The sequence below is a fragment of the Nicotiana tabacum genome, chromosome 18 (genome assembly GCF_000715075.1).
Source record: "Nicotiana tabacum cultivar K326 chromosome 18, ASM71507v2, whole genome shotgun sequence".
Taxonomy (NCBI): Eukaryota; Viridiplantae; Streptophyta; class Magnoliopsida; order Solanales; family Solanaceae; genus Nicotiana; species Nicotiana tabacum.
Genome location: NC_134097.1, coordinates 156924027 through 156937928, shown reverse-complemented (window position 1 = coordinate 156937928; position 13902 = coordinate 156924027). Strand labels below are relative to the sequence as shown.

General features: G+C 36.2%; 2 protein-coding genes across 2 annotated transcripts; one reads left to right on the top strand and one right to left on the bottom strand.

Annotated features, from left to right (window-relative positions):
- The first annotated feature begins 2625 nt into the window (after positions 1 to 2625).
- Positions 2626 to 5805, top strand: LOC107824030 (phytoene synthase 2, chloroplastic-like). Its single transcript, XM_016650756.2, has 6 exons — positions 2626 to 3031; positions 3413 to 3463; positions 3850 to 4022; positions 4121 to 4356; positions 4443 to 4635; positions 5549 to 5805. The coding sequence occupies exons 1-6, from the start codon at positions 2704 to 2706 to the stop codon at positions 5711 to 5713; spliced, it is 1146 nt and encodes a 381-aa protein (XP_016506242.1). The 5' UTR covers positions 2626 to 2703; the 3' UTR covers positions 5714 to 5805.
- Positions 5806 to 6689: 884 nt separating this feature from the next.
- Positions 6690 to 13419, bottom strand: LOC107824041 (serine/threonine-protein phosphatase PP2A catalytic subunit-like). The gene is made up of 11 exons (XM_016650762.2): positions 13072 to 13419; positions 11666 to 11722; positions 10931 to 11014; positions 10209 to 10280; positions 9956 to 10027; positions 9750 to 9790; positions 9579 to 9645; positions 8117 to 8308; positions 7916 to 8005; positions 7725 to 7832; positions 6690 to 7196 (listed from the first exon to the last, which is right to left on the bottom strand). Exons 1-11 carry the CDS (start codon positions 13159 to 13161, stop codon positions 7131 to 7133), a joined length of 939 nt encoding a protein of 312 aa, XP_016506248.1. The 5' UTR covers positions 13162 to 13419; the 3' UTR covers positions 6690 to 7130.
- Between the last annotated feature and the right edge of the window lie 483 nt (positions 13420 to 13902).

Sequence of the window (13902 nt, the reverse complement as noted above, 5' to 3'; positions counted from 1 at the left end):
TAAGTTTTATAGAGCAGTGGTTAGGCCTGCCATGTTATATGGAACTGAATGTTGGCCAGTAAAGAACTCACACATACAGAAGATGAAAGTAGCAGAGATGAGGATGTTGAGGTGGATGTGCGGGCATACAAGGATGGATAAGATTAGGAATGAAGATATTCGCGAGAAGGTGGGCGTGGCCCCCATGGAGGACAAGATGCGGGAAGTAAGACTCAGATGGTTCGGGCACATTCAGAGGAGGAGCACTGATGCACCGGTGATGAGGTGTGAGCGACTGGCTGTGGTGGGCACGCGGAGAGGTAGAGGGCGACCTAAGAAGTATTTGGGAGAGGTGATCAGACAGGACATGGCGAGACTTAGGATTACTGAGGACATGGCCCTTGACAGGGGATTATGGAGGTCGAGCATTAAGGTTGTAGGTTAGGGGAAAGTTGTGAATATTTCTACAGCACAATAGAGTGAGACTAGCCAGTTAGGAGTTAGACTAAGAATGTCATTGGTCGTCTATTGATGTAGGACACTATCCAATCGACAAGTTGAAGGTTCGAATCACACGAAGAGTAAGTAGGACACTATCGATTATCTTGAGTGGAGCAATGACTTAAAAAAAATCTATAATCAATAAGTTGAAGGTTTGAAAACTTTGAGTCGTGAAGATTCTCGCTCTTTTTTTTTTTACATTATCATATCAAGTTTGATATGACTAGTCGTGTATAATTGTAAATCAATTTTATCTGGCCGTATAGAAAGTTGATACACTATCAATTCACAAAACTTAAGCTCGTTTGAAATTAAGTTTGATAATTTCATTAGGGTATCGACACATTCGAGGTAAACAACAATGAAAAAAGAACTCAACGAGATAAGTGAAAAAAAATAACTTATAAATTGATGTGGACCTCATTCAAAATGGATTTAAGTTACTCCCACATCGCATTATTCCAATGTATATACTCTTCTTATTCATACAAAATTCCCTCTATTGTTATTTGTTCATATATTGCCAGAAAAGAACCAAACTCTGAAAGCTTCTCTTAGAGGTATCACATGTAGCCAAGATCCTCAATTCTATTTTGCTCCATGGACGATTCTTCCAACAAATTTTTAACATTTTATGTGTTAAAAGACAAAACAGCATTTCGGCAATAAGCATTATGCCTCTAATACCAACAAATAACAATATTGTGTATCTAACTCGGCAGACCTAGAGTATTAAGTACGGGTTCAAATGAACCTAATAACTTTTGCTTAAACTTTATAATAAAAGAGTAGTCCGGTGCACTAAGCTCGAACCTTACCCTGCATTTCTGCAAGAGGTTATTTCCACGGCTCGAACCCGTGACCTCCTGGTCACACAGCAACAACTTTACCAGTTACGCGAAGGCTCCCCTTCTTTTGCTTAAACTTTATATTTGTATTAAAAGATTTATTAAATATATATATAAATATTTTATTGCTAACCCAATAATTAAGAAGAGATGTGGATTTTATTGCATTGTTTCCTCTACCATAATTGCAACAAGAATATAGATGGTGTAACAAGTTTTAATGTGTTAAAAGTGTAGAGTAAATTTGGAAAATGTATAACTTGATCATAGTTCTTGAATTCTTTTCTCATATATTACCAAAAAATAATGATAACAAATAATAAAAATATATACACAATATAATACCTATTTAGAAAAGTAAGCACTAGTTTCTGTATTACAAGAAAAAAAAAAAGTACATAATTTTTTAAACCAAAGCTTAGTGGTCCAGCTATTTGGTAAATCTCACTAGAAATTCACTCCTGATTTTGACTAAGAGACAAAAGAACAATGATCATGGCATAAGAGAACAATCCATATGGGAATCTTGAGTAACATGGAGCTCTCCAATAGCATTTCTTATTGTATATTAAGCATTCTGAATTAAATATTAAAAGAGTATAATTAATATATATTGTCGACGTAAAAAAATTTCACACTATTCAGTCACCTAAAAGACAACAATATATAACTGTCCAGAAAAGGTGAAATTACATACCTGGAAAACAAAGCACGTTACAACTTACACACTGTCGATATAAACAACAACAACTATGTCTCAGTCCCAAACAAGTTGGGGTCGACTATGCCATGTCCTAAACAAGTTGGGATCGACTACGCCTTAATTCCAAACAAGTTGGGGTTGGGTATATGAATCCGCACTGACTGTGTTACTAAGTTAAATCGAATATTAAAAAAGCATGGAGGAAATGATAAAGCTGTAACCACCTTTGTGTTTTTTTAAAAGTACAAAATAAGCTCATAAATAGTCTTTTTTCATTGTAATTATACAGTCAAACCTCTCTATAACAGCCTCGTTTCTTCAAAATATTTTTGGATGTTATAGCGAAGTGTTGTTATAGAGAACATATATTATAATATAACATGAAAATTAGTTCCGAAAAAGTTTGGCTTTCATAGTGAACAGTTGTTATACAGGGAGGCTGTTATACAGAGGTGTGACTATAGAACTTTGCAGCCAACATATTCTAAACAATACTTAATTAAATTCTTAATAAGTGAGAGATATTTGTGCCAAACTATTCTAAACTATACTTAATTAAACTCCTAATAACTAAGAGATATTTGTTAGTTCATTGTTATAAATTATCTCCACAACTATTCTTTAGGCAAAGACTCTCATTTCCTACATCTTCTGTAGTTTGTAAAACAGAAGATGTGTCCAACAATACTTCCTTATTCAGCCAATTCTTGCCTTAGAGCAGGAAATAGAAGATTTTCATCTAAAAAATGCAGAGGAAAATTACCTATAAGAGCTGAAGTTCTTACAGTTGCACCTAAGAAGAAGGGACAAAGTAAAATCCATGAATTATCAGTACAAGGAATTGCTCACACTCATCAACGCGTTCGCGAAGTTGTGTGGAGGCAAACACATGTTACAAATGATTGTTATAGAAAGCCAAGTTTTGATCCTATGTTTCTTGATGAAGCTTATGAATTATGCAGAAAAATTTGTGCAGAATGTGCTAAAACTTTTTACTTAGGTTCATTTCTTGATCCCTTCTTTTCAAGATTGACATGTGACAAATAGTATGATATCAAGTTATATGTGATAGATATCTCTTTCTTGTACAATTTATGGCTTCAAATTTTGCTATAATTGCTAATGTGCTATTAAGTTTCACATTTCAAAGTTTTCTTTTTGATGGCTATATGACTAATGTCCTATTACTTTGTTGATGCTATTGTTTGTTTATTGCTCCCTTTTCTGTTCTTGAGTTGAGGGTCTACCAGAAACAGCCTCTCTACCTTCATAAGGTAGGGGTAAGGTTTGCATATGCACCACCCTCCCTAGACCCCACTTGTGGGATTTCACTAGGTTTTGTTGTTGTATATGACTAATGTTCAATTTGATCATGTTGCAGGAACTAAACTGATGACTCCAGAGAGACAAAAAGCAATATGGGCTATCTATGGTAAGCTATAGTAATACAATGATCTCAAGTTTTAAGCAAATTACTAGGCCTTGATAGGAAGGTGTGGAGGTCGAGAATCAAAGTAGACGGCTAGTAGGTAGTCGAGAGTATTAGTGTTAGTCCTGTATTCTATTATTGTTTGGTTAGTACTACCTGTTGTTCTTTTCGTTCCGATTTCTTACTATTTTGTTGTTAGTGCTTAGTGCTATTATTTTTTTCTTGTCTTTCGTGCGCCGAGGGTCTATCGGAACCTCAAGGTGGGGGTAAGATCTGTGTACTACCCTACCCAGACCCCACTTGTGGAATTACACTGGATTTGCCGCTGTTGCAGTATTTGATCTGTATCATGAAAGTTGAACTTAAAATTGTTTTTGTGGTTTTTCAAGTATGGTGCAGAAGGACAGATGAACTTGTCGATGGACCTAATGCCGATTACATGAACAACACTGTTCTTGATGGATGGGAAGAAAGATTAGAAGACATTTTCAACTGCAGACCTTATGATATTCTTGATTCTGCTTTAACTGATACCATTTCCAACTTCCCCTTAGATATCAAGGTACCAAAATTTTCAATATCGCCTTTGGTCTTTTTCAAAAAAAAAAAAACTGATCTTTTTAGTATGTTGATACAAATTTTCGCGTTTATGATATGTAGCCATTCAAGGACATGATAGAGGGAATGAGAATGGATACGAGGAAAAGCCGATATGCAAATTTCCAGGAACTATATATGTACTGCTACTGTGTGGCTGGAACAGTGGGACTAATGAGTGTACCAGTAATGGGAATTGCACCAGAATCTCCAGTTTCAGCTCAATCTGTATATAATTCAGCACTTCATTTGGGCATAGGGAATCAACTAACTAACATTCTCAGAGATGTTGGAGAAGAGTAAGTTCACATTTAGTTCAATGATACTATAATTCCAACTTCCCATTTTAGATTATTTAACCATTTTTGCTCTTGGTCTGTTTTAGTGCATTGAGAGGAAGAGTTTATCTGCCACAAGATGAACTAGCACAGTATGGATTATGTGACGAAGACGTGTTCTCGAGGAAAGTCACTAATCAATGGAGGGAATTCATGAAGGAACAGATCAGTAGGGCAAGATTCTACTTCAACTTGGCTGAGGAGGGTGCTTCTCATCTTAACAAAGCTAGCCGTTGGCCTGTAAGTTCACTTTCAAAAAATTACAGTATTAAGTATTCAATTCAGGATAGGTAAAGGCTAATCAAGATTCATGTATATGAAAAACCCACACACAGAAAGTTGTGAAAATAAAGTAAAGGTTTAACTTCATTTTTCATCCTTGTGTGTGAGTGCGTGTTTGTGATAAAGGTCTACCACCAGCACAGGTACCAAGTAACTCTTATCTCTGCTCGCCAAGCTTAGTTAGACGGGAGGAAATCACCTAATGACTTTTGTCACCACTGGAATTTGAACCCTGATTTCTCGTAGTTTTCACCCACTTCAGTGACTCCTAGACCAAGCTCTTGGGTGCAGTTGTGGTTTTCTGATTCACATATCATTTCATATGCTCTTACAATATGGACATAACCTTCCTACACTATGTGAACTAAAGTGAAATGGTCAAAATTTTGCATCCATACCAACTCTAGATATGATTCAGTCACTCAAAAGTATCATACAGGTTAAAAACACTTTTGTTTCACAGACACCATTACTATGACCAAATTATCTTCATGAAAAGTTAAACTAATTTGATTCAATTCAAACGTTCATGGAAGTTATTACTTAAGTTTTATGTCCCAAACAGGAAACATAAGGATATTCCATTTGTTACGTTGTTCAGATTGATTAGAAGGTCGAAATAGCTAGAACTGAATGCAAAACGTATACACCTAGTTGGTGGTGGGAATCTAATTGGCTATATAATATAGTTAGTGGTCGAAAAGATCCTATCTTTATGTCCCTCTTGTTCTCATGACACGAGCGGACAACAACCATGCAAAGCCTAATTCAACTCGAGGATAGTGTGTACCTAAACCTAAAAAAACAACACTTATGATGTCCTGTTTTTACTAAGTCTTGATCAGTTTGTTATATGTTTTCTTGGGTGCAGGTTTGGTCATCCTTAATTTTGTACAGGAAAATTTTGGATGCAATAGAGGAAAATGATTATGATAACTTAACAAAGAGAGCTTATGTTGGGAGGGCCAAAAAGTTGGTAACTTTACCTGTTTCATATGCTAGAGCTTTATCTGTGCCAAGTTTGGCCATTCAATAGACAAAATACAGAAAGTTGTAAGGTGTAAAGAGAATTATTGTATTGTATTAATATAGAAGGAAATGCCATTCTCTGCTTGAAGAAACTCCAAATTTGTCTTGAATTCTATGATTAAATCAAGTTATAGACACATGCAAACAAAAGAGTCTTTTATTTATTATGTTATAGAAAATATCAAGCCGAGGGTCTACCGGAACCGCCTCTTTGTCATCTTAAAGGTAGGGCTAAGGATTGTGTACACTCTACCCTCCCCAACAAAGGCAGATCCAGGATTTTAGGTTTATGGTTCCTACAAAAATTTTGAGTTGATACAATACTAACTGAATGAACAGACTGGATTCCAAGCTAAATATTTTTATACATTTAATGAATTTTTCAATACAAATACAGGTTGTAGACAAAAGCTACTGGGTTCACGGGAGTCCCCACCTATTGAATTGAATCCGCCCCTGCTCTCCAGACCCTACTTGTGAGACTACATTGGGTATGTTATTGTTATTTTAGAAGATATTAGGCAAGATTCACATAGACAAAACGATTAAATTCGACAATCTTAAATTCAACTCTTAGTCGCAACTACCATCACCCAATCACTAGCTTTTGTTACAATAATATCGTAAAGTCAAAGAGAGAGAAGAACGTCAGAGAGTTATTTTCTTCTGGTCTAGCCTTTAAGCGATACGGGAGAATCACTCTTGCATTTTCTCTTTTTTCTTTTTTTTTATTTATCTTATGTTGTCACTACCTGTCGCCCCAACGATCTTTCAGAAATAGCATCTCTACCTTTTCAGTATAAGAGTAAGGAGGATGTGTATATCCCACTCTCCCCGGACCTCACTTATGAAAATACACTGAGTTTATTGTTGCTCTTGTTGTTATGTACCAATTAAGCAATTCTTTCCATCCCGATAATTGAATCATTTATGACTTAATAGTTCAAAAAAATAAAACAGATCAAATTAAATAGAGTGCAAACTAAGCAAGGTGAAAGAAAATACATTACTCAAGCACCCATTATAAGGTAAAAATAATATCTTGCCTCTACAGAGCTCACACGAGAGATATCGTCTTTCTACAGAGGGGACAAAAATATCGACGAAGGAAATGATGGTCCTTTCTACTAGTAACCAAAAAAATATGTAAGGAAAAGAAAAAAGGTTGAACATTGTTTGTTGGAAATGATACATGCAGTAGGGACTCCGTTATCGGTTTAACTGTCACTTCACTGCATTTCCATGAGGTTTCAGGAGAACTCTGAGAGGAAGAACACGTCACCTGCCCGATGTACATACTTCATGCAATCGCAGTATCGTGATACTATAGCAGTAACAACTATAGAACTCATAGGAAGCTCACAGCATATAAGCCAGTTTAGCAAGAACTGCTGCAATAAAATCACCATGTTTATGCAGCTTGATCATAAGAAGTAATCTGGCGTTCTTCGGGTTACATCTGGTTCCCCTCTCCTAGGAGCTGGTTCAAACTGCAAAAAGGAATAAACAACAAGAACAGTAATCTCTATATTTGAAAACTCTAGTGGGTTGCTCTAGTAGGGAGAGCCCTCCACTTCCAACCAAGAGGTTGTGAGTTCGAGTCACCCCAAAATCAAGGTGGGGAGTTCTTGGAGGGAGGAAGCCGAGGGTCTATCGGAAACATCCTCTCTACCCCAAGGTAGGGGTAAGGTCTGCGTGCACACTACCCTTCCCAGACCCCAGTGGTGGGATTATACTGGGTGGTTGTTGTTTGTTGTTGTTGTATATTTGAAAACTCTCCAACTTTAAACTTTCTATTTACAATTAATGACATGCTCTTTATAGCCATAAAAATGTCATAGCATGTTTAAGACAACAAGTTCTAAGGACTACTTTTGGTACGTCTCAAAAAAAAATCTAGTCAAGTACAGCCATATAAAATGAAACGGAGGGTGTAACAGTTATCAAGCTAGAGCATATAATTTGCACAACTAATTGTCTGCCATCTTGGAAAATAGTGGTTCGTAAGAGAGAGAAACCTGAATGAATGTATGGCCATTGCAGTCGTCAACTTCCAAGATGGATGCCATATTCCCACAGCGGTAGCAATAATTAGGGGCACTAAATATGGTAACCACTTTTTGATCCTGTAACAAGAAATTGATTAAATCAGTCTCTCTTGTATCAAATTTGCACATAAAGTATATATGAAGTATATAGGATTAATTACATGTGCCCAATTGAATCCCTCCATAACCAGTTGGTGTGCTCTCGCAATTAGTTTTAAGTTGTTGGTGTGGTTAAACTGCTCAGATATATCCTGTTAGAACACAAAAACACGATATCTCACAGCTTCATTAGCTCATACGAACAAATAAGAACCACTAGATACATCAGAAAAAATTGAAGTGATGCGGAGTAGGTAAGCTACTTGGCCAAATGTATATCCAGCACCCCTGGGTGAAATACCCCAGCCGCATCGATCATCAGGATCAGACCACAAAAGATCACACATGGCCCCCTCATGTGGAACTTCTTGGACTCGGTCAAAATTGCGAATATTATCAAGAGTTTCAATAGATGGAGACAAACCACCATGGAGGCAAAAAATTTCGGATTCAACCTATAAAGATTGCAGAAAACCTGTCATTACAATTTCAAGACCACGCGAACTTCGGAAAACATCAAGTTTAAGGTAAAAACATGAGACTGCACAAGAAGCATATCTTTCCTCCTGAAATGATACAGAGAGAAAACCTACATCCATTAAACAAGCAAATATTTGGCATGTCGGTGGAGTGCTAGTTAGTTCAACTTAAGTCAAAACATGGCCAAAAATAAATTAGTAAGCTTTGTTCCTCACATGACCTCTCCACCAGATGGGGAGAGAGAGGGGGAAGGACAGAAAAGAGCTCTTTGAATAGTTAATTACATGCCAATTAGCAACACGTCTCCATCAAAAAAGGATTGATGAATATGTCATGCACAAGCTTACTATTCTATTTGGCAATCAAAATGCGTACAAATTTACATTTTGATAATGTTCAATTTATCTGCTATTCGCTCGGTAAAATATCTCAACATTCTCAGAGTGCTAAATGCAAAATTCACATTTGGGAAAAAGCTTCTCTGAGGTAGTTTCGCCTCATACAAGCAAAACCATGTTGAAATGCATCAAATGTGAGTAATTTAGGTCGCATAGCACTTTAAAAATTAGAATGAGCTCCAAATGTTATTTTGAACCTTGCAAATGTGCTCCTAAATAAGGCCTCCATACAATCTACATATAATGTACAAAAACAGCTCACTCAGCTGCCCAACATATTGCCAAAGCACTAAGAGCTTTCTAAAAGAACATTAATGCCTTGAGAAAATGTAATATCACTTCAACAACACCAACAACAACAATATACCCAGTATATTCTCACATGTGGGGTCTAGTACGCAGACCTTATCCCTACCTAGTGAAGGTAGAGAGGTTGTTTCCAATAGACCCCCGGCTCAAAAAGGTAGGGAGGAGAAGGAGGAAAATGTAATATCACTTCATTCCACAAAATTCAGGAATAGTCAACAACCTAGCTTATTTGGCAAAGCTAGTTTTTCTTCATCAGAAACATGTGCCCCTCCTTGAGAAAGAAATACATAAAAGCAAGGTATGGGATGCTTAATGCAATTTAGAACACAACGAATTGGCGTTCAATTTCAAGGCCATCCCAACATAATTCCATAACAATATTAAGTCTTTGAATTTCCATAGCCCAATATTTAAGTAGCAGCAGCAGCTAAATACATATTAAAGAGAGAAAGAAACACGAAGAGACATAAAAGTAAAGTAATAGATAATAATCGTCTATGAAATCAACAACATAACTAATTGAGGAAATCATACTAACCAAAGCTGTGAGCGGGAAATAGTCAAATAGATCTGTGAAAGTCTTCCACACATTAGCATTACCATATCTGTAAAGGGCAAATGCAGTCTATCAGTTACACCACTCCACCCGCGAAACAATAAAGTTATGAGACAATGCAACCAAGAAAATGTATAAAATAGGAGGACTCACTTTCGTAAACATTCATCATAAAACCCATAAACCTGAGTAATCTGCAAGAAGAAAACAAACAATCAGATCTCAAAATCTAAACCTGAAGCAAGCCTCAATCCATAACAGAAACAGAATGAACAACTATTTTTAATGCAACTCACTTAGAAAAGGGATCCATTTGACGCAAAATGTAAAGGAAGAAATCCTAACATAATTATATATACCTGACGGCTCTCATGATTTCCCCTCAAAATTGTAATCCGCTGAGGATACCGAACTTTGAGAGCTACCAAAAGCTGCAAAAACGAACAAGTTAATATTCAAAATGACACCATCACTAGCAAAGTAAGCACGACACTGCTTTGCCCTAAACAATTGAGATATTGGCGCACAACAAAATCCTCCTACTTCTATCCATGAAGAAGTAATAAATCCCCTCTAACTGCATTTGGAGGTGCAAGAGCTAAAAAATCTCACCGTTACTGTTTCAACAGAATAGTATCCACGATCTACATAATCTCCCATAAATAGATAGTTAGTGTCAGGACACTGCAAATAAAAGAAAAAATAGGACATGTTAGAAAAACAAATTTGACTGCCGTCACCTTCATTAAAGTATAGGCATACAAATTTACCTAAAAGAAAAAGAAGCTAAAACTTATCAAGAAAATCGCTAGAATAATTCATAGAACCCCAATTGTTCGTTTTCCACTTTATAACCTAGCATTTTATAGCTCATTAGCCATAAAAAATCAACAACCTCTAAGAGCTTGTTAATCAACTGACCAGCCATCTCATATGATTTCTAAGGATATTACGCCCTTGATCCTTCCCTTGTATATGGTTTTGTTTAGGCCTCGGCTTATGTGAAGGAGCTAAATTACAGGCCCATCCTCAGAGAGAGAAATTGATTACAGTAACAAATATATACTTCAATAGTTAGATAACAATATATGCACCCTTGTGTATCTCTAGAAACCATATCGATAACAATTTCCCCTTCCTCCTTCAGCGCACGGGCGCGCGCACACACAGAGCGAATCTTTTCCAACCAAATAACCAACATGTTTTCAAATGTTCATCGGCCATAGCCACCAAAAGAGGAAATGAAAATTAAAAGACAGTTGTTCTTGGCAAAGCATAAACCTAGTGGCTAGTCCCATTGAACAAAAACCTGAAAGGAAAAAAAGCGCAGGTACCTTCCCACCAATACGGAAAAGCTCAGCAAGATCATGGAATTGCCCGTGAATATCACCACATATAGTCACAGGGCTTTTCACTGGCTGCAACAGGGAAAGTTAAAACCATTCAATATTACAAATGAAATAATCATGCACTTTCTAAATCTTTCTAATAAGACACAAATGTTAAACCTGAAAGCCTGAGAGTTCTCAACTTGATAAGAGAATAATTTGTTTTTAAGTTCAGTCTCTCATACAATGAATCAGTATGATCTTGTGTCAGATATATAAATCAGATTAGGTACTGTGTTATGCATATTAGGGTAAGCTGAAGCCTCAGTTACATGCTTGTGGACCCAAAGCTTCAACAATCTAGAGAAAATAACAAAATTTTATTAGAATACACCTCTCTTTGCATCTCTCATACACCTATGTTTATAAAGTTTTACACCTCCCATTGCAATGATGTGAGAGAAAATAAACAAATTTTGGTAAAGAAAGAAAACAAACACAAATTCCTTCTCAAAAGATAAAACAAACACAAATATCCCTGCATAGACAGATCACGACCATCTTTGTTACCGTGTGAAACTTGAAAACAAAGTGATTAACAAGCATAATCGGTGAGGACGTCTTAATTCAAAACAAAAAGAGGAATTTTAAGTCCTGAGCAAGTCCCTTCCTCCCCTTCCAAAAAGGAAAACAAACAGTCCCAAAGAAAAAGAGAAAAGGCAATCTTTAAAAGTACAGTACCTGCACATTGCTTTCATTCATTAAGATCTCCTTTGCTTTCCCGCATAATCCTCTTACCTAGTGACATTAAAATAAAATAGAAGTAAAAAACCCGGCAGGTTAATAAATGTAACACCTTTTTTTTTACATAGCGAGAAGCCTTATAAGAAAGGCAAATTAAGAAAAGACTAGATGCAACAAGCCTGCCCCAATTCCAAGAGATACCTCATTATCTGCATCACCATGACAAGAGCAGCCATAGACATATGCTCGAATGTTGTAAGCTCAAAAGCGTAACAAGTTCGATTTTGAAGAATGTTCATCGGGCTATCCCAAATATAAGTTTTAAAATCAAGTTTAGCAAAAGAGCCAAAGTGATGCTACAAACTTCTATTTAGACAACTATCTTTTGGCACGATTAACCACTGGGCACGCCAATCTATCAGCTCACAGGAATAGAGAAACGTAAAGATGGGAAAGACAATTACTAGGGCAAGATTACAAGTTCTTGAAGAAATAACATGAATCACTTGCTGATTAAGAAACACATTCAAGTATTTAAGCTTAAACACAGTTAGACTTCGGCAAGTTATCATTAGGATCTTGGATTGCCTGAAGAAAGGAGAATCAAGACAAATATGAAGAAAAAGTAACCTGATGAAATGAACCATTTGCATGTCGAAAACAAATTGTAGCTTTAAGGGAAAATAACAAGAAGATCAAACCAAGTTTTCCACTTGAATTTGTGGGGGGGGGGGGGGGGAACACATTGAAGCTCTAGTAACAAAAATACATTGTCTTGGAATATTTCACTGCTTTACAGCTATAGTTTGTATGGAAAACCATTACACAACTGAAATTAATCAATCATTCATAAAAAAGGTTCAATTTTTAAAGCGAAATTACAAACTTCACCAAGCATTTTCTTTTATAAAACTATACTCAGTATGGAAACAACAACAACAACTACCCAGTAAAATCCCACTAGCGTAGTTTGGTAAGGGTAGGATGTACGGAGACCTTACCCTATCCCGAGGAGTAGAGAGGCTGTTTCCGAAAGTCCCTCGGCTCAAGAAGACAGAAAATACTCAAGTACGGAAATTACCAACAGAAAAAAATAGGGAACTGAAATAATTTCAAATGTTGAAAATTACCCATTTATCAATTCTGAAGAACAAAACAATCTGATTCATATAATTTCCTCATCACACCCAAAAGTTCCAAAAGGGGAAGAGAGGGGGGGGGGATACCCCTCAGATTCTCGGATCAACAAACAAATCAGGAAATGAATAAGAAGACATACAAAAAACACAGAGAATAATCAAACCCAGATCCAAATATCTTCCAAAATTCATTAAGAAAAGCAAAACCCATTAACAAAAACAGCAACAACAAAAATTCAAATGGGTAAAAGGTGAAATTTTTACCTCTTGTTCAGATAAGGGTTTGCACTGCATGAGCTGAGCAATTTGCTCATCAAGATTTCCTTGAGATGACACCACTGGATCTAAGCTCATTTTTTCCCTTCTGGGTTTGAATCTTTACTTCACAACAAGCACAAAAAATACAAAGATAAGAACTTTACCACAATTCACAGCAGAAGGGGAAATGGGGGTGGTGGGTTTGATTTGGTTTTTTGTTGTTCTTGTTTCAGGTGCTATACGACATCGTTTTCTCGGCTCCACTCAAGAGAGAGAAAGAGAGGAGTGAGTGGTGGTGATGGAACCAAAGTAAGGGGAAAATGGGAGAGAGCCCTCTTTGGCTTTAGTTTTGTTCATTTACTTTTTCAAGTAACTATTTCTCTCTTTTATATATTTTCATATATTAATTAATGATATATATAATATATAAATTATATATACAATCAATGTATTATTTTTCTATATATTGGCTAGTGATTATAAATATTTTTGATCGCCTGGTCAAATATGTTAAAACCCCATTTTCACTATGTATATGTTATATTTGATTTGGGTTTTCAACTCTAAATTATATTCTGTCCGTATAAGACCTACAAAATAAAAATAAAAATTTCTACTAAGATTTTTTTCATTCTCCAACCTTAAAGCTACTTGAGGTCGAAACCAACGTAGAAAAAATATTAGGTTAAGGTCGAGGTCGAGCACTCAGATCAGCCCAAACGGCTAGTTTAGTGGTAGGATATTTTTAAAGGAATATTCCAAAGAATATTCTCTACGCTTGTACTTTCAGTTAGGTGAGGAAAAATGTCTCGTATAAGTAAGAATAGAGGGAGTAGA

Excerpts from the sequence above, each read along its gene's own strand:
- LOC107824030 (XM_016650756.2), top strand. The coding sequence starts at position 2,704 with ATGTGTCCAACAATACTTCCTTATTCAGCCAATTCTTGCCTTAGAGCA. Across the intron at positions 4,023-4,120 it reads ACTTCCCCTTAGATATCAAG|CCATTCAAGGACATGATAGA; the intron begins GTACCAAAATTT and ends TATGATATGTAG. Across the intron at positions 4,357-4,442 it reads CTCAGAGATGTTGGAGAAGA|TGCATTGAGAGGAAGAGTTT; the intron begins GTAAGTTCACAT and ends GGTCTGTTTTAG.
- LOC107824041 (XM_016650762.2), bottom strand. The coding sequence starts at position 13,161 with ATGAGCTTAGATCCAGTGGTGTCATCTCAAGGAAATCTTGATGAGCAA. Across the intron at positions 10,281-10,930 it reads TTTTCCGTATTGGTGGGAAG|TGTCCTGACACTAACTATCT; the intron begins GTACCTGCGCTT and ends TTTTATTTGCAG. Across the intron at positions 9,791-9,955 it reads GAAATCATGAGAGCCGTCAG|ATTACTCAGGTTTATGGGTT; the intron begins GTATATATAATT and ends TTCTTCTTGCAG.